This window comes from Homarus americanus, unplaced genomic scaffold, assembly GCF_018991925.1.
Source record: "Homarus americanus isolate GMGI-L3 unplaced genomic scaffold, GMGI_Hamer_2.0 scaffold44246, whole genome shotgun sequence".
Lineage (NCBI taxonomy): Eukaryota > Metazoa > Arthropoda > Malacostraca > Decapoda > Nephropidae > Homarus > Homarus americanus.
In genome coordinates, this window is record NW_024745309.1 from 921,763 (window position 1) to 946,576 (window position 24,814).

The 24,814-nt window shown below is 43.5% G+C and overlaps 1 protein-coding gene across 3 annotated transcripts in view; it reads left to right on the forward strand.

The window, feature by feature from the left end:
- LOC121878636 (phosphofurin acidic cluster sorting protein 2-like) overlaps positions 1 to 24,814 on the forward strand; it is a gene marked incomplete at its 3' end in the record, with an annotated part of 54,469 nt that overhangs the window by 28,911 nt on the left and 744 nt on the right. For all 3 annotated transcript variants that reach the window (XM_042384961.1, XM_042384960.1, XM_042384962.1), the window contains 6 exon segments: positions 17,880 to 18,732; positions 18,922 to 19,099; positions 20,887 to 21,012; positions 22,211 to 22,370; positions 23,846 to 24,009; positions 24,666 to 24,768. In XM_042384961.1, coding sequence (XP_042240895.1) covers positions 18,071 to 18,732; positions 18,922 to 19,099; positions 20,887 to 21,012; positions 22,211 to 22,370; positions 23,846 to 24,009; positions 24,666 to 24,768 — 1,393 coding nt within the window.

The following is a 24,814-nucleotide window of genomic DNA, read 5'->3' on the forward strand; positions in this document are numbered from 1 at the left end:
AGTGGGTAGGCACCTAACAGATGAGGACAGGAGGGAGGTAACGAGTCAAGCAAGAGGAGAGGAAATTAGGTGGCGGTGAATAGAGAGGTAGGAGGGGTGAGGGACAACACCCAGCCTGCTCTTAGGTTCCTTCGTATGTGTCTGGTTTAAGTTTTCCTCCCGAGTCTGATATTGGCAGAGTGAAGCTAAATCAGTGGGGCAGTTTTCCAAGACGTCAGGTTTAAGTGTGAAATGAAGGTCAAAATGTAACAGGTAGAATTACACTTACATCTGGCCCTGTATTTCTCTCTTGGTGTCCTGGTAATGTAACGCTTAATGCTGATTCAGTAAGAAGCTTAAGTGCGTGAGCTTGTCATTATATATTCCTCTTGGCATAATTTTGTAGTCATTCTGTGGCGTCTCCTGGGCATTAACCTGTCAGATATATATGCCATGATTTTAACTGTGCGTGTGAAAGGTGCGTCATAATCCCTTACAAGAGACGGGTAAACAGAGCCAGGTGAAGGAAGAGTGTGAGCAGATCAGCTATTTGGCTCCTGGGAAGGATATGAAGAAAGTTTTTCTTTGACGGTGGCTCCTGCGTTAATGGATTTCGGGGAAGTGTGTGATAATGTGAATGGAAATAGAGTCGGGAATTTTCTGTGGATCGCTCAGAAGATTGTTGAGTAGCATATTGGATTCATAGAGGAAGTAACTCACGTCTGAGTTACGGGTGAGTAAAGGGTATTAAACACGGGAGCTTTTCTCTATAGATTTACTATACGTTTGAGAGAAGTTAAGTGTTATGAGTTAGCGGTTTGTGATAAATAAATGAACTTACCTCTGTGAATGACATAATGTTACACGTTTCATTCGCTCCAAAAAAAAGTATCTTTACGATTTTGTGTTGAGGCAATATGACACAACGGACGAAGGATTTTGACAACCCTACCGAGACAACAGGAGTCAAATTTATCGGATCCCTCCATATAGATACATTTTGGTGTGAGTGTTTACGAGTGAAGCCACAATCCGAACACTGGAAATTAAATGCTCGGGTGAACACTGATGACGTGAGAGGGAAGCAGTGATGGACAGAAATTAAAATAAATAAATAAATAATCCAATTCTTGTTGTTGTTGTTGTTTTGTTTTTTCAGTTTGCGTTACACTCACTGTGAATTAAGACCGAGAAGATTAAATAATTTACACCGCTTCTTTTATCTGTTAAGAACACTCATTCCATCCATTGAGATTATCAATTGTAAATCTTAAGTTTACTTTGTGTTTACGAGTTCTAATCACCGTCATTCAGATAATCTCGTTTAATAATTTATTTTTGTTTGTTTTCAGTGAGTTTTTGTTCAGGTTGCCCGCTGATGGTGACACCAGATAGCTCAGTTGATTCATTCCCCCTTCACTGAGGTGTGGAGTGGGGTTAGGTTGGTAGTGAGAGGTGTGGAGTGGCATAAGGTTGGGAGTGAGAGGTGTGGAGTGGCATAAGGTTGGTAGTGAGAGGTGTGGAGGGAGTGGAGAGGGAGTGCGGCGTGATGTGGGCGCCAGTATTTCCCCTGAGGCTGAGGGAGAGGGAGGGAGGAGGGGTGCGTTGGGGCAGACATTGCCTTTATGCTCCATTCTCACCCAAAAGGTGACTCGGTGGCTGGGCGCGGGGACCTGAGCCTCGTGCTGGTGGTTCTTGTCACTTGCTTGTCGATGGATGTAGTTCCTGGCACCAGATGGCGACTACTGACACCTGCTGTCAATCGCTGGCGACTGCTGGCGGCTGCTGTCACCTGCTGGCGGCTTCTGTCACCTGATGGCGGCTGCTGTCACCTGCTGTTATCGTCATTTTCCAGCACCAAAGAAGGCTTTTTCGCCTGGTGGCGTTATCGGGTCTTGACACACCTGGTGTTATCAAGGAGCCTCAGGTGGTATAATGTCTTAAGGGTTGGTGGCGGAGTCTACCTTATCTTACTGTACCGTCACACTAACTGCGTGCGTGCGTGCTGTGTGTCGGAGTCGTATAGGACTGGGAGTGTGTTTGAATACCTGAGCTCGGCAGCATTTCCCTGCTGTTTCTAAAAGGCACGTTCATTCTGTCTCTAGAGGTCTTGCACGCTAATCCACCCTCTCGGTTTACATTTGGTTCGACGTCACTTCTTATTCTGAGTGACAATGTCCCTGTGTGCGTTTCATACTCTGCCACTTAGCGTTTTTGTTTCACGTAAGTAATTGGTATTTTGTGAGACGTACTGGCCTTCCCGAGACCAAACATTAATGTCTTGGTACAAGTGATGACCAGGAGATCGGCCAATAGTTGAAGCCGAGTGAAAGCCTCCTCCACTGCCCCCAGTCGCTTGTTGACCTCACTACTCTCCAGGCTCTGTGATTTTGTTTCCTGTTGTTTTCTTATTTTCTTTTATATTTTATTTTGATTCTAACCATATTGTGTTGATGCATGTGAAACTGTGGTGAGGTTGTAAAAGTGTTCGATGGTTGAGTGTAAGAGGAAATGGCAGTTCTGACAGTAAACATTTGAAGTTTCTTGCCGCAGTTTTACAGTAGCTTGAGTAGTGTACCTGGGGCACTCATCTACGACAGTCCTTCCAGGGAGATTTTGGCATGTAAGTCTGAGTTGTGAAATCGAAACTCACAGCCTGTATATTATCCTCTTAAAGGTTTTTCTGGAGATTGAACTTTGAGGTTTACTGTCTGTGCCACCATTCTCAGTGTCGGTGCTTGGCCTTCATACATTCTCTTACGACTCTCCCGACGGTTGTATCTCATCACAGACAACTTTTAAGCCACCGAGTAGATTACATCGCGCGAAATTGCTAATACCCTTTCCGACGCGCCACCAACAAGACCAACACGCGCCACGCTCTAGAACAAGAGGATTCAGCGTTTCTGCTTGGTAGGTTGCCGAGCTGATGGGATAGAAGGGGCCTCTGAATCGAAGCCTGGGTAGACGGTAGGTGTTGCTCTAATCTCTGCACCAGTTCAGGGCCCATAACGATATCCCTGAGACATATACCCTGACGGCTATCTTCTCCACCTACTGGGATAGTGAATTGAGGTCTTCTGTCATCATTAGGTTAGGCTGTGTGACCAAGTTGTGCATTCTACTCGTCGTAGGTAAAAGTTTTCCTTTTAATCTCTTTAGCCAACTGTGTGTGTGTGCGTGTGCGTGTGCGTGTGTGCGTGTGCGTGTGTGTGTGTGTAGCGAGAGGGCGATGTTTTTAGTATTCAGGTAGCGTTGTGTCTGGCCAGTGCACACCTTCCGGCCCTCTACTCAGGTTTAATTTCCCAGCTCGTGTTCAAGTGAAGGTGGAAGTTGACGTTTATTTGGGGTTTGGGGAAACTAGTTCGTGAGCCCCCGAGGTAAGGCCAGAAATAGTGGTGTTGTGGTGTTAAGTAGTGAAGTGACTGTTATGATGCAGTGTGTTGATGTGATGGTTATGATGTAATGTGTTATATTGTGGTGTTGTAAGGTTGTGTTATAATGTGTTACTGTGTCGTGATGTGATCTTACTCTGTGTCAAAGAGGAATATCCTACGGTGTCCAGGATAGCCATTCAGTGACCTCGCTTTGCCGGCTCACACCTGAATAATTCCTTCCAACTCTTGTTTACTCAGCTGCCACCACCACCACTACCTCCAACCACCACTACCATCATCTCCACACACCCACCATCACCACACACCCACCATCACCACACACCCACCATCACCACACACCCACCCACCATCACCACACACCCACCCACCATCACCACACACCCACTTCTTACCTTGAACACACAGGTAGCTCTACACCTCGTATATACCTGGGTATTTCCTCCGTCGCTTTTCACACGATATCAGTCGAGGTTCAGCGTTCAGTAGCGGAATCCAAATACGTTAAAGTTGTCATGGAGTCCTCGGATAGCCTCCTCGACTCTCCATAACACACCATTTTCTTGTCGTTTTGGCGGGACTGTGCAACTTCAAGCCGGATACCAGTTCACTTGCACAATTCAACTTCAGAAAACGTAGCAATATATTTATATATTTTTAATGGACTTGAAACTACACCACGACGAACAGCTCACAATGATGTTTATAATATTCCATAAATGTGGTGTTTCTATGTATTCAGAGCCTCGTAAATGTCATGTAAAACGGAGTTAGTGCTGGTAAACTATAAAGAGGAGGTGTTGGCGTGGCGTGTGTGGGTGTAGCGTGTGGTGGAGGCGGGCTCTCGGATCATGGTGGGGAGAGAGGGCTGGCTGGTGGGTGGGTGGATGGTGAGTGGGGGAAGGCTGGCTGGTGAGTGGGGAGATCTGGCTGGTTGAGTTGGTGGGCTAGGTGGTTGAGTCGGTGGGCTGGGTGGTGGGTCAGAGGGGTAGGTGGTGGGTTGGTGGACTGGATGGTGGGCCGGTGGGTCGGTGGGCTGGGTGGTGGGTCGGCCTTACCGGTGTGTGAAAGATGAATAAGGGTTCGCACATATCTTGGAAACTCATTTAATTTTAACCTGACAAGTTCCAGGGCTGGAATACCTGGAAAAAACGATTGTATTTTAACTTTGTTTAGATTCAGGTAAAGTCATGGAAATTCCTTGTGAAACCTTCGCGTTCAGACTCCAGTGTTTTCAATGTAGATGCTGCAACTCTCACCCTGTCTCTCTCATGTGTGTGTGAGTGAGTGAGTCAGGGAGCATTGTCAAAATTGTGTTATGAGAAATAGAAAAGGCAATAAAGTTAAATTTTTATTCTGTCAACACAATTTTACATGAACATTATTTAGGCTTTACACTAAAACAAAATTGAATAAATCCCCTTTAAAAAAAACACACACACACACACACACACACACACACACACACACTAAGAAACATTCTACACATTCTACAAAACCAGTCTCGGGTGTATAATCTCTATGTAGAATAATGTACAGTAGTATATTTAATACTTAGTGAAATATACCAGCTGTTTTATGGGGGAGAAAATGACTCGTGTGTTTTGCTCGTTTGGTTCATATCATTACACGTTGTTGTTTTTTTATGATGTGTCACTTATTTTGTTGTAATTTTACCTGTAGTTTTGTGTATGTGGCTGTACTCGTATTGGCGTATGTATGTATTTATGTATGTATATATGTATGTATGTATGTATGTATGTATGTATGTTAAGTGTTTAGTGGTGAAACTCTACGGGGAACAACACCCATGTTTCCTTATCTATACTGTGACGGCTTCTCCACACACGCACACACACACAGTACACACACACAATCACATAAACACACACACTCTCTCTCTCTCTCTCTCTCTCTCTCTCTCTCTCTCTCTCTCTCTCTCTCTCTCCGGTTAATGTTGAAAGCAAATTATTTTTTGTTTAGGTTTTGATATGAAGTTAGAGATGTTTATTTAATTATTTGCCTCTATAATACAGTATTTATGATATTAAAACAAGTTATATTTGTATGGTAGTGCTGGTGGTGATTGGTGATAGTACTTGTGGTGATTGGTGATAGTACTAGTGGTGATTGGTGATAGTACTAGTGGTGATTGGTGATAGTACTAGTGGTGATTGGTGATAGTACTAGTGGTGATTGGTGATAGTACTAGTGGTGATTGCGCAGTGATTAGCGATAGTGTTGGTAATCAAAGCCTCATCAGGGTCTTATATCGCTAATAGGAAGTGAAGAACGAATTATTGTAGTCATTTACCTCCTGTATTACGGTAATGTTGTAGTTGTAACGAGATGAGGGGGAATATAGTGTTGTTGTGGTTGTTGGAGTTTTGGTAGTTGTTGTTGTGGTTGTTGGAGTTTTGTTTGTTGTTGTTGTTGGAGTTTTGTTTGTTGTTGTTGTTGGAGTTTTGGTAGTTGTTGTTGTGGTTGTTGTTGTTGTAATTTTAAGTAGTTTGTATGCTTAAAGGGTTTACCAAGAAGTACAGTCAATTTAGTGATCTTTCAATGATTTTAAACACGAAATATTTGTATACATGTAATGAATTAAATGGCCTTCATAATTTACATTCTAGGATTTGGTACGAGCGTATTGTATGATTGTGCATCTCTGGTATTATTATTAAAATCAGATATATGATACCTTAACGTGATAGCCTTCATAGTTTATATATATTTATTTTTTTATGATTATATATTTTATACCAATTACAGCCATGTAGATAACTGTCATAATAACCTTTTATATTATAACATTACGATAAAAAAAAATATATATTATTGTGGCGGGTATGGGAAGGTTACGTCTCCCTGATGCTTCGTTAGTCCCTGGAATATACGACTCATTTATGTCTGTTGGTTGGTTATTTTGGTTGATTGATTTATCTATCTGTTTGAACTAAAGCGTCCACTGATAATACCACATTTTTTTCAAAGTAGAAGTTAAAGGTGATAATCGATCAGAAATCAAGGTAATGTCTCACTGATTTACGGAGTATAGTTGTTGTGTGTGAGGTTTAGTTCATTAGTTCTCCTTTACTATATCCCAACGATTCGTCAGTGAGATTTAAGGTATAATTAACTGCTATCTATCTGTCTGTACGTACGTAGATGAGATTATTCCCTGATGATTAACTTGACGTGTTGTTAGATGATGGTGAACACGAGGTTTAACTGGTCCTTGTCAGAGGTTAGAGGTGAAGGTTATTTGTTGTGACTAAAGGCCAGGAAGAATTAATTAACCATCGGTTTGTTTGTCCTGGTTTTGTTTACTGGATAAAATAAACCGGTTAAATTACCTACCTGAGAGTTGTAAAGGGAGAAGGAAGAGAGGGGGGAGGAGGGGAGAGGGAAGGAGGGAAGAGGAGAGGCAGAGTATTTGTGCTCCATTAAGCCCTGGATTAGTGGTGGTGACGGGATGACTAATACATCATGGGATTTCAGTCGTTCCAAATGGTAAATAGTTGATTCATACTGCTAATTGAACGCAGTAATCTTGTAATTTAATTAATTTAATCCGTTAGTAATCCTCTTTTTATTTGTTCGGGTTAGCTATGTAGGAGTTGATCGATATAGGAGGCGGATTTTACCTTCATAAACTAAAGTCTCTCATTTGGAGCTGATGATGACGTAGCCTAGACGATGTTGTAACAAAACCCAAACTATTGGCCCAATTTGGCGGCGGTCAATGATGGTTTCCAAATTCCATCGAGAGGAACAGTGACTCTTGCTTGGTATATACAGAGTATCTCGTAGCTCTAAAGTTTTGATTAGATAATACAATTTCCTTCATCCAATGTGTAGAAAATTTTAAAATTGTCTCGTGGGTGTAATAATTTATGTCCATTAAGGGAGATATTTTAAGGTAGAGAGATAGTTTGTTTAGGTCCTTGTTTGGTGATAATTTTGAGCTACACACAGACACACACAACACCTGGGTCATCAAGGCAGGTAAACAGGTCATAGCTATAGCCACCCTCTCTTGTTAATACCCCCACACAGTCATGGTTTATGGTATCAACAGTGTTTTTTTTTTATGAGGCAGTAAAAAAATCCAAAAAGAATAATGTGTAGTGATGAGAATAACGAATGACTAAAATGTAAGGTTTTTATTCACCCTTTTTTTTTCAGACTGCTTGTTTTTTCCTTCACTGCTTGCGTGTATGTGTGTCCGTCTGTGTTCGCTTGTACCTGTGTGTGTCAGTCTGTGCCTGTATGAGTCCGTCTTTGTCTGTGTCCATCTGCGTCTGTGCCCGTCTATGTATCCATCTGTGTCCGCCTGTGACCCTCCGTGCCCTGGGGAATTGTGTACACGATAAAAGGAACAATTAATAGAGGACATGAACACACACACTTGGCATACTGACAGATGACATGAAGGTCCCCGATGAACTTGATAATCTACGTTTTCTGTCTGCTTGATCCTGAGCGGTGGGGAGGGGAGGGGGAGGGGAGACGAGACTTGTCCATCTTGAGCTGTCTGGGGTGCCTATTGTCTTGCATTACATCCCATTTCCTGCATCTATTTCTGCTCACTCTCTCTCTCTCTCTCTCTCTCTCTCTTCCTGTTTCTGTTGCTTCCACTATCCCTTCTCCTGATCGTTTAGATGTTTTGTTTTTCCTCCTCTTCCTCCACTTCCTCCTACGTCTATATGATCTTCTTTTATCATCTCCTTCTTTTGTAATCCACCTCATTGTCTTTCTCCATTTAACTTCACCATGAACCTCTGCCCATTCAAGATGAGTGAACAACCCAAAGGTCAAGCTCACTTAATCTAACCCAAGTAATAGATTAATCAACTGGTCGGCCAATAAAGATCTTAGATTAATAGAATTGTAAAACTGAAGACATTAATGTTTTTATTTTTAACAGTTCAAGAATACGGATTCATCTCAAAAACTTTCGGGTGGGTTCGGACAGACTATTTTACCGAACTTGAAATGATTCCAAGAGTAATATTCTTTGAACCTGGACTCGTATTTTGCTTCAATTTTATACTTTCTCTGAAAATGACGGCCTTTCCACAGAAAATGGCCTTCAGCAACTGGGAGGGAGACAGGGCAGGAGACAGGGAGGAAGACAGGAAGGGGAGGGGTAAAGGGAGGTAGGGAGGTTGTATTCCACGAATGCCGTGTTTGTAGTTGCATCAGAGGTCTCTGCCTTCCCTTTCCCTCTTCCCTTCCTCTCTCTTCCCTCACATCCCCATCCTTTACCTCCATCTCTCTCCCTCTCCACCCCTCTTTCCCCTCAGCTAATTCCTTACACCCTCTTGCACCCCTTCCCTCCCCTCATGCCCGCGTTCCCTCCCCTCTTCATCCTACACGCCTCCCCCACCTCTTCTCTTCTCACACGTCCCTTTCCCCTTTCACTCTCAGCCGTACGCCCCTTCCCCCTCCTCTGTCATCCCATTCTCTCCCCTTCTCTGCTCTTTCACCACAGAGAGAGAGAGATAGGGGGGTGGGGGCAAATGGGAGGTGCGACAGACTGGCAGACAATAGCGTGTTGGGTAAGAGTAACGTTTCACGGAATTCTCTGAACTGCGCCCACATGCCAACACACGCACTCACAAAAACATACGCACGCACACTCGACTAACCATCCGTGTGTGTGTAATAATAATAATAATAATAATAATATATGTGTGTGTGTGTGTGTGTGTGTGTGTGTGTGTGTGTGTGTGTGTGTGTGTGTGTGTGTTTGCAACTAATATCAGCGACCTTTTGTCCAGCTCGGTAAGTAAAGACCTCTCGAGTTCTCTTATTGTATTAGTGCTATACAGTACAAGTTTCCTCTCTTAGTGCCAGTGTCTGTTTTCATCGTGTGGGGAAGTAAATTATCCGCAAAACATTAAACAAACAGGCAAGTTTATTCGTCCGAGTAAGGATATATATATATATTTTTTTTTAGGTTAGGGCAGGAATGACGGTGGAAAAAATCTTAAAACTTGGAGGCTGTAGCCTTAATCTGCCCCTCCCCTTCCCCTTCCTTCCCCTCCCTCCTTCCCCCTCCCTCTCTCATGGGGTATCCTAACTGTGAGTTACAAAATGCCTTTAGTTTCAAAGTCTCATTTACCAACACCCCAGTTGTGTGAATCATTCCTCCTGCAGGGTGAAGACGAGAGTGGAAGAAAAGGAGGAATGAGTGAGGGAAGAAAGACGATTAGAAGGAGGATGAAACCAGTATACGGTATAGCAGACTTAATGCCATGTAGTAGGCCTATAGCAGACATAAGCCATACAGTAGGCCTATAGCAGTAATCGAAGACACTATTTGACAATTGTATGAAACAGTAGGTATTAAGGCCACTACTATACGGTAGACCGGAGACACTTGACCTTGGCACGACCATTATAACGCAGTGTGGCAGTGAACGATGCCGCCAGTGCCAGGCCCCCATTTACGGTAGGGAGAGTGCCACCTTTATCAGTATGGAGGCCTCCTGTACACCACACACTGGCCAAGGCAACCTTTATCAACCTCGCTCACAATTATCCTTGCCCACTGAAGCCTCTACATCATTCATACGCTGCTGTTGGCCCTCCCACCTCTCTCTCTCTCTCTCTCTCTCTCTCTCTCTCTCTCTCTCTCTCTCTCTTCCATCTGGTTTTGTCGGTTTTCGCTCAACGCCCTTCCTCTTTTTCTTCAGTTTGCTCGACGTTTTGTTATGTTTAGTTATGACTGAAGGATAGTGGTGGTGTGTTGTTCTGTGGTATATAGTGAGGCAGGGGGTCGCGTCACGGCTGGAAATTAAGAGGAAAAACTGGAAATGTAAAATATAATATAAACTCTAGGCTGAAATTTACTTGGAAACTCTGGCCTGGAATTTGTTTACCTAAAGACAACTAGATGATACTGGAAATACGAAATATAGAAAGTGTTGCTGGAAGAATATATATTTGGAAAACACTGGAACTCTTACCTGGAAACGACAGATTAACACTGAATTTTTAAGAAATGTCAACTGCCTATGGCCGTGGTTTTCTCTACCAGTAGCTCTCCCTTCAAAAACACCCATACCATCCACCTGAGAGATAACCAGCATTTTCTTAGTGAGTTCATGACTTATCGCCCGAGGCAGAAGCTAATTATGGAGTCCAGTTTTTACAACATGTTCGTCGCTATTTTTACACGAAATGTAATTTGAGTTTTCCAAAAGCTGAAGAAAATTGAAGATAAATTACTCCGCCGTGGACAGACGGCGTGACGTCCGGTTAATTAGCTCGCCTCTTCCTGGTACCTGTTGGTGCTGGATGTACCTGTGGGTGCCTCCTGGTGCCGGATGTACCTGTGGGTGCCTCCTGGTGCTGGATGTACCTGTGGGTGCCTCCTGGTGCCGGATGTACCTGTGGGTGCCACGTCCCATGCCATGAGATATGTATTTCACTGGTGGAAGAATCTCGCCACAATACTGGTTATGAAACACCTGTGTATTGATCAGTTCACCTGTTGGGTGGAAAAATGAAAGTATCGCTGTCAGGCAGATACCCAGGCTGGTGTGATTGATTATTTAGGCGAGCGGCAACATGTTGACCGCGCCGGAAGTGAACAACAACAACAACAACAACAGCAGCGCCTCCGACACCTGATGTTTCTGGTCGAACTGGGCCAACCTGCAGCGGTGGGCGGGCGGGTGGATGGGTGGCCGGAGTGCCGGGTGGACGGGTTGGATGGGTGGCCGAGTGGATGGGTAGCTGGGTGGCCGGGTAGCCGGGTGGACGGGTAGCCGGGTGGACGGTTTGGATGGGTAGCCGGATGGACGGGATGGGTGGGTGACCGGTTGGGTATTCGGATTAGATAAGGGTTGCAGTTGTCTAGGAGCTACAGCAGCAGAGGTGAAAGTTGCTGTAGTGGTAGTAGATGTTGTTGGTGAGTTGTAAAATATATAAGAACTGAAACCTGCCAATCGAAAATGTACGGGCGAAAATGTGAGTGAGTGAGTGAGTGAGAGGTGACACTGGCGACCGAAAGTGATGATGAAGAGTAAGAATTTGACACCCAGGAGGCCGGAGATTGAGAGAGTGAGAGGTTGACAGGGAGAGTGTGTCATGCAGCGCCACCCGCCTGCATGCTCCAGATGCCTCATTTAGATGTGTCGCTCAGCAGTCCGAGTCTCACAACCCGGAAGTTGAGACACTGAAGTTGCAAAGTTGAAGTTGCATCGAGTTAAGGGCAGAGGCATGAGTGTCACTGTTGCAGTTGTTGCATTCGAGTGCCTGAGTAGACCTAACTTGTTGCCTCCCCTCGTCTGTTTCAGTGTTTTATGGGGTTTCTTCTTTTCGCTTTTTGAGTTTCTTTAGGTCGACTTTGTCTTTTCAGTCTTGCGTGAAGGCAGAATATCTCTCTCTCTCTCTCTCTCTCTCTCTCTCTCTCTCTCTCTCTCTCTCTCTCTCTCTCTCTCTCTCTCGTTTTGATATCTCCTTTGTCTCTCGCGAATGTCTCCATGCCTCGCTGACCTCCTCCTGTGTTCCTTCCAATGTCTTCAACCTTTACTTATATATCTCTCTTTGTCTCTCCTCCACGCCACACTAATGTCTTCCTCGTCTCACTTCTTCTATGTCGTCTCTTCAGGGCGATTGTCTCTCTCTGTCTCTCTCTCTCGCCTCTGTGCTCGTCACGGCCCGCCAGTCACTGTCGTTCAGATTATTTGAGTTCCTCCTCAAGTCTCGCTCAACTCTGTCGGTGAAAAGTCTCATTAGTATTTAGGAAGCAACTGAAAACGGAAATTAGAGGGAGGAGGTGGGACGAGTCTGTTTAAAGATGTAATGGTTGTCTCTCTCTCTCTCTCTCTCTCTCTCTCTCTCTCTCTCTCTCTCGTCGTAACTAACATTTGGCCAGACTTAACCCACAACCAGCCTCCGTTACTCCCCTCTCTGCTGCCACAATATTCCTCTGCTCACTCTGCCTACAATATTCCCCTCTCTGCTCACAGTATTCCCCTCTCTGCCTACAATATTCCCCTCTCTGCTCACAGTATTCCCCTCTCTGCCTACAGTATTCCCCTCTCTGCTCACACTATTCCCCTCTCTGCCCAATATTCCCTTCTCTGCTTACAATATTCCCCTCTCTGCCTCCAATATTCCCCTCTCTGCCTACAATATTCCCCTCTCTGCCCACAATTTGGTGTTTCAGCTTCCCAGCTATTTATTCGTGACAACGTAATCGTTTTCGAATGAGTCAAGGGAAGCGATCGACTCTTGTTTCCCCCTAAGGCATAAAATATTGTAGGCTCTGAAAGGTGAATTTTTCATGGGGGGGATGGAGGCGGGGGGCGTCAGGGAAGTTAGGGAAGTTGGGGAAATTCACAGGGGAAGTATTATATAACCAAGTGGACAAATGGTAGGGTAAGGGAGTGGAAGTTTTGAGTAGGCGGGAAGGATACGGTTTATACATGGACGTTTTAGTTGACGAATCAGATACTAGATGGCTGATGTTTTATGTAGAAGACGATAGAGTTTAAGTAGGTCTCTTGGGTGAGTTGAGGAAGGCCAGAAGGTTCGTAGGGTTCCTGTTTAGCGTATTATATTGGGTTTTTTTTAATACGAGGAAGATCACAGTCACCCTCAAGGTATTGTTTTGTTTCCAAATTCTAAGCGTGTCCCAGGGAGGCGAGGCGGTCACTTTAAGTTTATTGTTTTTGAGATGTTGAGGCTAGTAGTGGTGTGTGTGTGTGTGTGTTCCTTCTCTTTACGCCCTCCTCTTTCTTCCTTCTTCCTCCTTTCCTACTCCTTTCTCTTTCTTCCTGCTCCTCCTCTTCCTTCTTACCTCCACATTCTTCTTTCTCTTCCCCTTCATCATTTATATTCCTCCTCCTCATCTTTAGTATTTCTCATTTCTCTCCGTCCTCCTCTTAACATATCACCCTCCTCCTCCTTCTTGCTTTCTCATTTTCTTCCCATATGTTTCCTCTCTTCTTTTGCATATTCTCCCTCTACTTTCCTCCCTCTTGTTTACTAATCATCACTTGTTTACTTCCTTCGTTTATTATTAGTCTCGTGTCTCAACTCATCATATGTTTACTTCCCTTCATTCAGTATTGCCAGTACCTCAGCGACCTCACCACCCGATCCCTCCCCCTCTGTGTGGGTAATTTTGCACAGGTCTTACCGTTTTGTTATCTGGTCACACTGCTCGCTGTGGTGTTAATCGATTTTCCTCCTCCTCTTCCTCCTGCATTTTAAAGATTTTGTTCTTTTATTGTTATTAGTAGTTGTAATAGTAGTAATACGTACCTGCCATCACTCTCCTTTCTACCAACAGTCAGTCACCCACCTACCTGCCTACAACGTTTCTACACCGGATATTAAGTGTCGACAACGTTTTTTACCCGGATGCTGTAGTTCAGGAGTTATCAGGGGAGATTATCTTTTACCCGTGAGTCTCGGCCATTGATAGTACGAGGCTTTGAGCTCTTCTTAGGGGCCGGAACTGAAGCAGAATGTTACGAATCGAGGGGATATATTCTTTTATGGTGGGGGGAAAACTAACTCTCTCTCTCTCTCTCTCTCTCTCTCTCTCTCTCTCTCTCTCTCAGGGTTAATAAGTAGCGTCTAGAGTGAAAAAATTAAAGTTTCGATATGTGGAGAACCAATTTGTCGTTTATTTCCTATACCCTGATTGGATGTTAAACTGGCTTGATCTTTTCCTGTGCTCGGAATGGATGTACCCCGTTGTTAGGTCACCTGCTGGGTTCTGTTTAGGATATTTCTTGATAAGAATTTTTTTTTAATATTTCTCTCTGTATATTGGTGGAAATAACCGAGGGATTTTAGACAGAAACTGATGAGTTTTGTTTTGTTTTTGGAAGTTTTGGGGAAATTACTATTGATTTTGGATAAAGAGAGGAAAGGAAATTAATTTAATCCTATTATTTTGAGAATCAGAGGAAGTAATATGTTTCCTTTCACTGAATATGTTAATCTCCTAATGTTAAAGGGGTGGTGGAGGGAGGGAGAGGTTGCCTGTGGTCTCTAGGTACCATGAATAATTTCCTGTACTTAAGTATGGTGCTCACTCCACCTCTTTCATGGAACTCTCTATAGGCGCCCTACTTTTACCACACCAAGCCTACACCCCCCTCCCGCCTACACCCCCCTCCCGCCTACAACCCCCCTCCCGCCTACAACCCCCCTCCCGCCTACATTCCCCTCCCGTATATGCCCCAGTTACCCCCTACCCCCACCCCGCTTTTAAGATGTTACCCCTCATTTTCATCCTCAAGGGGTATGTAGGAGGGGGGTGGTGGTGAACAGGCAGCGGTGAAAAGGAAGATTAATGAAGGACAAGGAGAGGTCGGAGTTGTACGTCTGTAAGCTGGAAGGGTGGTAGAGTTAGTGAGGGGGAGGGAGGTAGTGGTGCGGAGAGAGAGAGGAGGAGGAGGAGAGAGTAGTAAGCGAGAGAGAGAGGAGAGAGAGAGAGAGAGTGTATTAAGTCGAGGGCCAAGTGGACGAGACAACCAGATCCACGACGCACTTTCGGTCCCCCTCTTTCTCCCACCCCAATCCCCTCTCACCCTACTCTCCGGCCCCTGTGTCGAGGCTGGCGACGTGCCATTGATGGGTTCCGCTGCGTGGAGGATCTGGCGACGACATGTTGACCAGGGAGGCGGAGGAAGCTGTCTTAATACGGTACACACTACACACACACACACCACCACCACACCACACACACTAACACCACACCACACACACCACACCACACCACACACACCACCACACACCACCACACACCACCACACACCCACCCACCACCACACACCCACCCACCACCCACCCACCCTACTTATTTTTTTAACCTGGAAAGTATTATCATCATAGGTTAGGCTCAAGAAATGTATTATATAGGCGTGTCCTTAGAGCGTGTGTTATAATGGTTGGTTTAATGGTACATAGGAATCTGTTTTAAGCTACAGTTATCGGGATTTATTTTGTTTTTTCTTATGTAATTTTGAAAGATTTTATTCATTGTTTTCTGAAGGTGTTGACGAACCATTGATCATTGACCATATTTCTTTGTCTTTTCTTGTTGTTGACTCCTGTTGCGGGTCGTGCTGTTCCATGCTACTGTTGCCGTTTGTATTCTCACCTGTTTTACTTTGTTTTAAGTCTCTCTCTCTCTCTCTCTCTCTCTCTCATATATATATATATATATATATATATATATATATATATATATATATATATATATATATATATATATATATATATATATATATATATATATATATATATATATATATATATATATATATATAATTTTTTTTTTTTTTTTATTATTATTAATTCAAGCTGTCCTTGACTTGTGGGGCCTTCTTGTTCACGCCGTCTAAATTAAGTTCTATTCAGTGAGGTGATTGGTCGTGAGGGGAATTTCATCCCTATTAGTGTAAGTATGGGGAGGTTACTGATTTACGGAGTGGGTTGATGGAGGGGGGGGGGTACTGTGTGGTGGCCAGCCATTACACAAGTTTAGAAGGGCGGTCCTTGAGTTAGCGGTTAAAGGGGCAGTTAACCTGGGGAGAGAGAATATATATGTGTGAGTGTATGTATGTGTGCGTGCGTTTCTTTTGGTGGGGGGAAACACTTCGTTAAATACGACGTTACATAAAACTTCTCAACACACCGTTCCTCTGTAAAGGTGAAAGTCCCATATGCCTGAGACAGTGTAGATACAGCATGGCCCCTTCACTTCCCCCAACTGTAGAATGAGGTTTCCATTTACGCACAAAAAAACAAGAACAAGAACAGTCAGATCAGGAACGTTGGGTATTCTGCCAACTAAACAAAGCCAAAAATTACGTCATACTATTTTTTTTAAGAAGATTTTCTCCCATTAGGAAAAACAGAGCTAAACATTTTAAACTCTCGACCACATCTTTTTGTTTGCTATATCTCGTCCCAAGAGAAGGGAGATTATAACTGTGGAGCTGAAGTCTTAATTGTGTTCGGCCTAGTTGATGATGATGGCGGGGGACTGATGGTAACGAGAAGGTCATTTTCAGAGGGGGGAGACAGGGAGAGCAGGAGAAGTGGGAGACAGAGAGAGCAGGGGACAGGGAGAGCAGGAGAGTGCGGGTAGGGAGACGAATATGATGAACAAGTTACTGGGGACTCTGGAAGATAGGATTGGCTGATCACTGGGCCTGAGTGATAGTGTCAGACTTGTCAATGAGTGGGAAGGGGATGTGGCAGGCGAGCCTGGGGGAGAGAGAGGAGGGATGGAGGCGAGAGAGGGGAAGAGGGTGAATGAGAGAGAGAGGGGAAGAGGGTGAATGAGAGAGAGAGGGGGTGGGAGAGTTGTCCTGCTCCCCCTCTTTCCCCAGTACCAGTCTTACGCAGTATGACTAGACCTACTCGTGATGACCTCCCACAGTAGACTGCATCACGCTCGTTCTTGGCATCTTGTTATTTGGGGGAACCCAGGAACGAGCACAATAAGTTTTCTGCGCCGCCCTTAGAGGTACCTTGTCATGTCTGAGTTGAGTAAAGTTAATGTAGAGTTGTCTTTTTTTTCTTTTTTTTTTTACTGGTGAATTAAAAAATACTGATTATCTTGTATTTCTGTTGTTGTTGTTGTTGTGTGTTTTTTTTTGGGGGGGGGGGTATTATATACTATTTTCAGGGTGTAATTTGCATTGCTTCATTAAATTTGTAAATTAGCTTTGATGTTTCCTTATTTTCATTTATCATTTGTGAAGGTCAAGTGGCTATGTGTCTTGTGAGACCGTAGAAATAACCGTATTTATTTGTGAAATAAGTCAGAAAAAAGTGTGACGAAAAATATATGTAAATCTGTGTTGATGAGGGAACATACACTCTAACGTCCTGGGGGCAACGTGAGGGAGACCCGCAGCCACTGTTCCTTTGGTCTAAAGAAAGTGTAACCTTTGAACCAAAGGGGGTGTGTTTATTGGTGCAAGGAGCATCTGTAGTGGAGGGAGGACGGGGAGGTAATTGATGGTGCAGGAGAAGACTGTGGTGCAGGAACAGTTGGTGCGTGCACTCTCTCCATACTCCACTGGTACTCCATTCCTCCCCACACTTCCCTCCTCTTCCACTCAATTTCATTCTCTTCACCCTCAAGTAATTTTTCCCCTTCATCCTTCATCATATTCTGCTCATTAGGGCTTACCAGCATTAGTCGTGAGCGTGGTAGAGGCTGTAGTGGTGGTGATGGTGTTGGTGGTAGCTAGGTAAGAGGGAAGTGAAATTGTTGTTTTGGTTAGTGATAGTGACGTGTGGTGTTTATTGGGCGGGTGTAAAGATGAGGCAGTTATAGGGTGGGTGCGGGGTTGTGGTAGATGGGAAGCCATGTCGCCGCTGTTCATACTTCACCATTTAACATAATTATATTATTCGTGCTTGAAACTATCTTTATTTGATGCAAAAACTTCTTTAGCAAATCCAACTTTCGTGGGAATGTGAAGAAGTGAATGTTAATCTTTTTTCTTTCAGGGACTGATATCTCAGTGAGCTAAGCTCCTTCGTGTAGGAATTTGTCGTGAGAAAACCGTGAGTGAGTGCTGATGTAGCGGATTAGGATGGTGGTGGGTGTCGGAGGTTAGTGGCACTGGTCAGGTGGTGTTGGTCGGCAGTGGTTGGTGATAAGGTCGTCGTGTGCAGTGAGTGTGGGTCATGTGAGCGTGATGGTGAGCGCCCCTTTTGACGCTGCTGGTGTCAAGAGCCCCGCCATGGCTGGGGGCTTCCCTCGTAGCTGCTCGTGGTCCGTGACGCCCGCCACGCCACCCGTCGCCGCCCTCTCGGCCCCCGACCACCCGCAGCCACTCGACGACGGCGCCCACCGTAGCAGGTGTTTTGATGACCCGTTTAGGAAGCGCGCCAGCGTATCATGGGTGGTGGGTGGCTTGCGAAGCCCCACACGCCCTCACCATCACGGCCCACGGCCTGACCGAACCCCGCGGCGCTCCTTGGGCGCAGTATGGCGTGTGTCCTCCTCTAGCCCCGCACGCCAGCTTGGGGCTTGGCTAGGGCGGAGACCTCGATCCTTCGCTGGCACGGAGGAAACTGTTAGTGCCATGTACAGCAGTGGCCACACCTTGGCGCCACCCACTTCACCCGTCCCCTCACTCTGCTCCTCTTCCCCGGAGCCTCCCTCGCCCCTCGACTCCTTGGGAGCACGTCAAGTGAGTGGAGGATCAGCGGGTGCTGCCCCCTGCCTCAGCAGCAGTCCATCTGCCGCCTCCCTCGCTGCTCTCAACAAGCCTGTTGCCCCACGCCGCCCCACACGCCTTGTCATCAGTGGGCGTGCGCGGCCGCGCCGCCTCTCCCATACTCCCTGTGTTACTAGGTACCCATATCTGCAGCTCTTGGAGCATGCTGCATCTTATGTATCAGTGTAATTTGTTTATACATATAAATTATTACTATAATGCACTCAAGTCAAGAGTTACAAGGGTCTCATGAATCAGAAACAATAACGCCACTGCTGAACTCCTTCATATTACGGTATGATAAATCCTTGTCTCTTCTGTTGCAGGCTGTGTAATGTGACAGTGACACGGCTGCAAGTGACGCATCCTCTTGGTGGAGACCTCAACTCTGTCACGCTGGCTGTCAAGATGCAGTCCTCCAAGCGCACCCTCCGCTCTAACGAGATCCCCATCCCCCCTAGTGGCACTCTTGACATAGAACTACAGCTCACCTTCTCCCTGCAGGTGAGTTTGGCACGGTTCCATTTCATCTGTAGCACCATTCCCTCTCACCCCTTACACCGTTTCTTCTCACCTATTATACCCTCCCCTCTCACATATTGCAGCAGCATCTTTCAGCTATGGTACCATCCTTTCCTACCTCGAAGCACCTGCCTTTGTCACCTCACTCGTGCCCTGTCCCCTCCTTCCTACCACTTGTCACTCTCCTCCCAGATCCATTGACGCCCCCACAAATTTGGGGGATTCCCTCTACATAGGAACCCTATATAATGGTGCCGACCACAGTGGTACCCTTAACAGTTACTCACCACAATAACCTCTGCCACAGTGGCCCTTCACAGTAACCACCAGCACAGTGGTCGCTGGTAGTGGTAACCTCACATTTACGTCATTCATAGTGGCCTCCTCTCCAGTGACCCTCACTGTGTGAACCCCCACTGTGTCAACCCCCATTGTGTCAATCCCCCCACTGTGTTAACCCCCCACTGTGTCAACACACACTGTGTCACCTACCCACTGTGTCAACCTCCACTGTCAACCCCCAGTGTCAGCCCCAGTGTCAACCCCACTGTGTCAACCCCAGTGTCAACCCCCAGTGTCACCCCCCCCACTCTGACACTCACTCTACTCACTTGTACAAAATGCAGTGGATTTCCAACCATCCCATGCTGGCTCTAGAATTTCAATTAAATTTGTGTTTTTTCACGTCTGAATTATACCAAAAATTAATTGTTTATTCCAGAAATTGTGTTTACCGTATTCATTATGGCCTCCAATAACAGAACTCACTTTTTTTTCAATATTGATGGTGCCATTGAATGAATAATATTTGGCTATCATATTAATTTAATGGGTATTACTTTGACTTTAGTCTTCATAGGAAATATTGACAACAGAAGACATGTTTTGTTTGAGAACATGGCTGATTGAATAAGTGACTTAGTTAAATAGAAAGAGCAAGTTGACAGGCAGTATATCAAAATGTATACAATATGTAGGTAAAATATGGTAGTTTTTGTCATCTTCAACATTGAGTGCTCTTTGTCAAGGTAGAATTTGAAAACCTCATTACAGAACATCATAGTGCATGAGGCCGGTACCTTGGATGGCCATGCTGCATGAACACTTTAGTACTCTGTAGTGGTTCTTCTTCATTAATTGGGGTTCAGGGGCTTATTAACAATTTAGCAGTACAACACAGTCCTCACTTTTGTGTCTTGACATTTCTGTTATAACTTATATAGTAAGTCTTAGTTCTTACAATAGATAGCAAAAATAATATTTATTAGAAAAAAAGAAGATATTTTGGGGTTACCCTGTATATTTTTTTATGGTATGAGTTTGTTAGTTCCCCTGTCCTGATCATATCTCTTGTATCAATAAAGATATACTGTCCAGTAATTGTACTAATGAAACATTCAATTATACGTCATTGTTAGATGAAGTGCAGAACATTGTACATTATTTGAGTTTTTGTCTAAGGTCAGGGTCACAGCTGAAGGTCAGAGGTAAATTATGGCAACGAGTGTATGATGTTCTGTGGTGCATTCCCGTAGTCTCTTATTCCATCCAACTAATTTTTTATGTCCCTCTTCCTCATCATATGACCTTACATCCCCCCCCCACACCCCTCCAAAGGTTGGTACAATACGTTACCTTCAAATACCAATACCATGAGCATATATTCCGTACTTGTATGTGCCGCCAGATCTCGATGATGAACATTTATGTTGAATGTAAATTTCAATAGATTAAGTTACAATACTGTAATAATGTTGTCTGTCATTCAGTACCCACACTTCCTGAAGCGTGAGGGCAACACGCTGCAGATTATGCTTCAGCGGCGCAAGAAGTACAAGAACCGCACCTTCTTGGGTTTCAAGACACTGGCTGTTGGAGTTATTAACATGTCACAGGTGAGACTAAAAACAGGGAACAGGAGGAAATGGAGCAAGATTGTGATTGATGAAAGGAGAAGGAAGAATAAAGGTGCAGAAAAAAGAGAAATGAATACAGTACTTATGAAAAAGGGAGTTAGAAGGACAGAAGAAGGTAAGATAACGAGGGAGGGCAAGGAAAGGGCGGAGGATAGGGGGTAAAGGTAATGAGGGAAGATAAAGGATGAGGGGGAGGAAAGAGGGCTAGAAAGGAAGGTTAAGGTTAATAAGGGATGATAAATGATAAGGGGGAGGAAGGAGGGTTAGAAGGGAGGAGGGGAAAGGTTTAGAATAAAGGGAGCATGTCAAGAAGAGTGAGAACAGAGAAAAAAGAGAATGGATGAAAATGAGAGAAAATTGGAATGAGAAAAACATGGAGATTTGGAAGAAAATTATTAATAGAATAGTTGCAGTGAAAGACAAGTGATAAGACGTAAACAAATGAATAATGAATTAATAAAAATTTATGGATAAAGGGATGAGTAAGGAAGATTGGACAAGATGAATATTGTAAAGCAATTGAAGTTAAAGTAATTTATTGGCTATATTCTTATAGGTTTCCTTTGAAGAAGTTTTAAGAAATCTATGACTGCACAGAAGACCTTTAGTTCATTGATTTTAAAATTTAAATTTTACTTTGAGAATTGTGTGTTTTGGTAGACATACACATGTTCAGATACTTACTGTATAGTTGAGGATTGTGAAATTCTGACTCGGTTCTCAAAAATTATTTTTGGTACACTTTTTAAGCATATTACTGTAGTGCAGTACCAGTACAGTACTGTAATATAGTTTTTGAAAGCATGACAGGTTTAATAGATACAAGAATGCCTGTCCATTTTTTTATCAATTATCTGGACCAGCAAACCAAGAAATTCTCGTCAAGATTCATACATTTTGTGATAGTCTGCAAGGCTTATGAAAATATCTTCCCTAACAGCAAGATATTCACATATGTAAATAGCTATCCGAGCCTTTCAAGCCACAAATAAGTAAAAGTGTGATACAAGAGGTTTATGCTACATAGATATCAACACAACAAAAAACATTAAGGCTGACAGGTTTTTTTTATTGCCAATGTCAGAGATTCAAGAGTAGTACGGTATTGATACTGTATGATAACAACATAGAAATAAGACTTTGATTGAGTAATTTACTCTCATTCTCATTTTGACAGGTTCTCCAGCGTCCGGTCGACAGGGAACTAGAATTATACAGTGAAGGAAAGGAGAAGGGGACGTCACTAGCTCGAGTTACCATGGTCTCCCTCTCCTCCCAGCCTGTGGACACAGATGAGCCAGCAGAGAGAACAAAGTCTTTCATGGCTGATAATCCTGGTGAGGAGGTTTAATTTGGAAGTTGCTTCATTAATAATGACCTGCTTCAGTTAGGGAAACATCTATATTAAGGCTTGTTACTGAGAATCTTGCGTAATGGATGATGGCCAAGGGAAGGTCTAGGTGTTGTGTAAGTTGCTATAGCACCAAGATTCGTTTAGTTCTCAACACTGAATAGAGATTTGGGCATCCCAGACCCCCTCTCTGAGTGATAGAGTTAGTTCTAACAGAAATTTAAAAATTTTTGTTGGTGCCAACCCTCACTGTCAGAGGTTAGCTTGAGTTGCAACTCATAGACTTGATGGGTAAAATAAATGAATCTCCTTGTCCTTGATCTATTAATTGTTACAACTTTACATGAAAAATATTCTCAATAATGTCTAGTCTTGAACAAGCTGGTAAAGATATAATATTCTAAAAAGAATTGTGTCTACACTTAAGAAGATTGTAATATCTCTTAAGAAAGTTGTGGTACAGTTGCGGAAATTTGTTCTTATACCCCCTGTGATAACCCATGTCTCTAAACGGCCGACCTATATCACCTATAGCAAACCTATCCACCAATCACATCCGGCGTTACACGACCAATACCCATTCATTCATAAATATTAATACAGTACTACTACTGCGATGTTGCCGTTTGGAAACACGGGTTACCACAGGGGATGTATGAACACATTTCCGCAACTGTACCACTTAAAAGGGTTATGACACCACTTCAGAGTTATGACACCAATTACTGTATGAAGGTTGTGACACCACTTGAGAGGATTATGACACTATTGAAATCATAACTGATTGCTTTGTTTGGTATCAGTTAAATTTGAAGACTTAAAAACAGGTTGAACATATTCATTGTTTGTAAGTAAATACTGTATGACTTGGGTGGCACTTCAGCTCTGGCTCCTCTCTTGGTGCATCTCTCGCGAAGGCTCTCACAGGGCCTACCTCAGGGGGGCTCCTCTCCACTGCTGTGTCCAGATAACCCACTTGTATGTCTTCCATCGCTGACACGGATGCCAGGTCTTGCAGGTTCGGTAGTTGGTTGTCATGGTAACCAATCTGCTCGAGTGATTTGTATAACCCACTGACTGAGTGCTTTAATATACTGTAGTGGACAGTACTTTCATATATGAATTTATTATGTGATGTTAAATATTCTGCATGAATGTTTTCATATTTTTTTGCATGGTGGTGATAAAATAGTTAACATCTAGTTATGTTATCACCAATTTGTAAGATAGTATTCTCAGGCCAAAGAAGGATACTGTATCATATAGTTTAATATTGCAATGATTGCCTTTAAACTTTCCATACTGAATAATATATCCTGCTAAATCACCACATTTTATTCTGTTTAATAATACAAGTAATTGTTATCACTTCCTGAAACTGATGAAATTACTGTTACGGTATGTGTCCTTAAATTTTCTAATCGTATTTCAAGCCTAAAGATATTTTTCTTGCACCCTCAGATCGGTCAGTGGATCTAGTAGAGGTTTACAGTGATGATGATGAAGATTACAGCTCACAAGATGAAGGCAGTGATTCTGAACCTATTCTCGAAGATGGTTCTAGACGAACCCATCATCACATGAGGTCCAGCGCCCGCTCCAAAAGTTTACCCCCCAATGCTCGGGTAAGTTGGATCATGTTGTTGTGAATAAGATAGTTGATTGACTGTCTGGTATGTAAAACCAGTGAAATGATTAATAAATGTGTGATACTGTACTGAGGTGTTTCTTGTGTGCAGTGTGAACTTCCTTTAGTTTATACTCACTCTGAATCAAACACCTTTTATATTTTCATCATGCTTCACTTCCTTTTTTATTTTAACTTAAGCCATAACAAAATAATTTTCCTTTGACATTAACTTGAAAGGCCTCACTTTTTTACTTTTCTAGATACACTGTGTCAAAACTTTATCCTTGCTTGTGGGTAAGTTTAAGGAGGATATCAAGTAATTTGTGTTTTAGGTAAAGTGAAGACATGTACTGTACTGTAATTCATATGGAAATTATAAGATATACATGACTCAACATTTGGTATCATAAATTGTACATTTGGTTGAAAACTTAAATTTTTATTGAACAGGTATTTCACCCCCCATATGAAAAATTTACAAATTAGCTGGTACTGTACTTAGAACTAGTGAGGTTCTAACATATAGAAAAATTAATAGAGATATTATAACTGTATACAAAAAAGTGAATATTTGTCACATTAAAATTCTTATTAAATTCACAGGCCTGTTTTTTTACTGTTTTCTGACACCCATTCCTGCTTATTCCTCAGCAACGAAACCTAAAGCAAAGGTTCATTGCATTGCTCAAGAGATTTAAAGTTCCTGAGGCCTTGCAGGCATTTGATCAGGATCAAGAGCTGGATCCCAGAACAGGTATTTAGAACACTTTTGAAATGGTGTTGTGAATTGTATTACATGC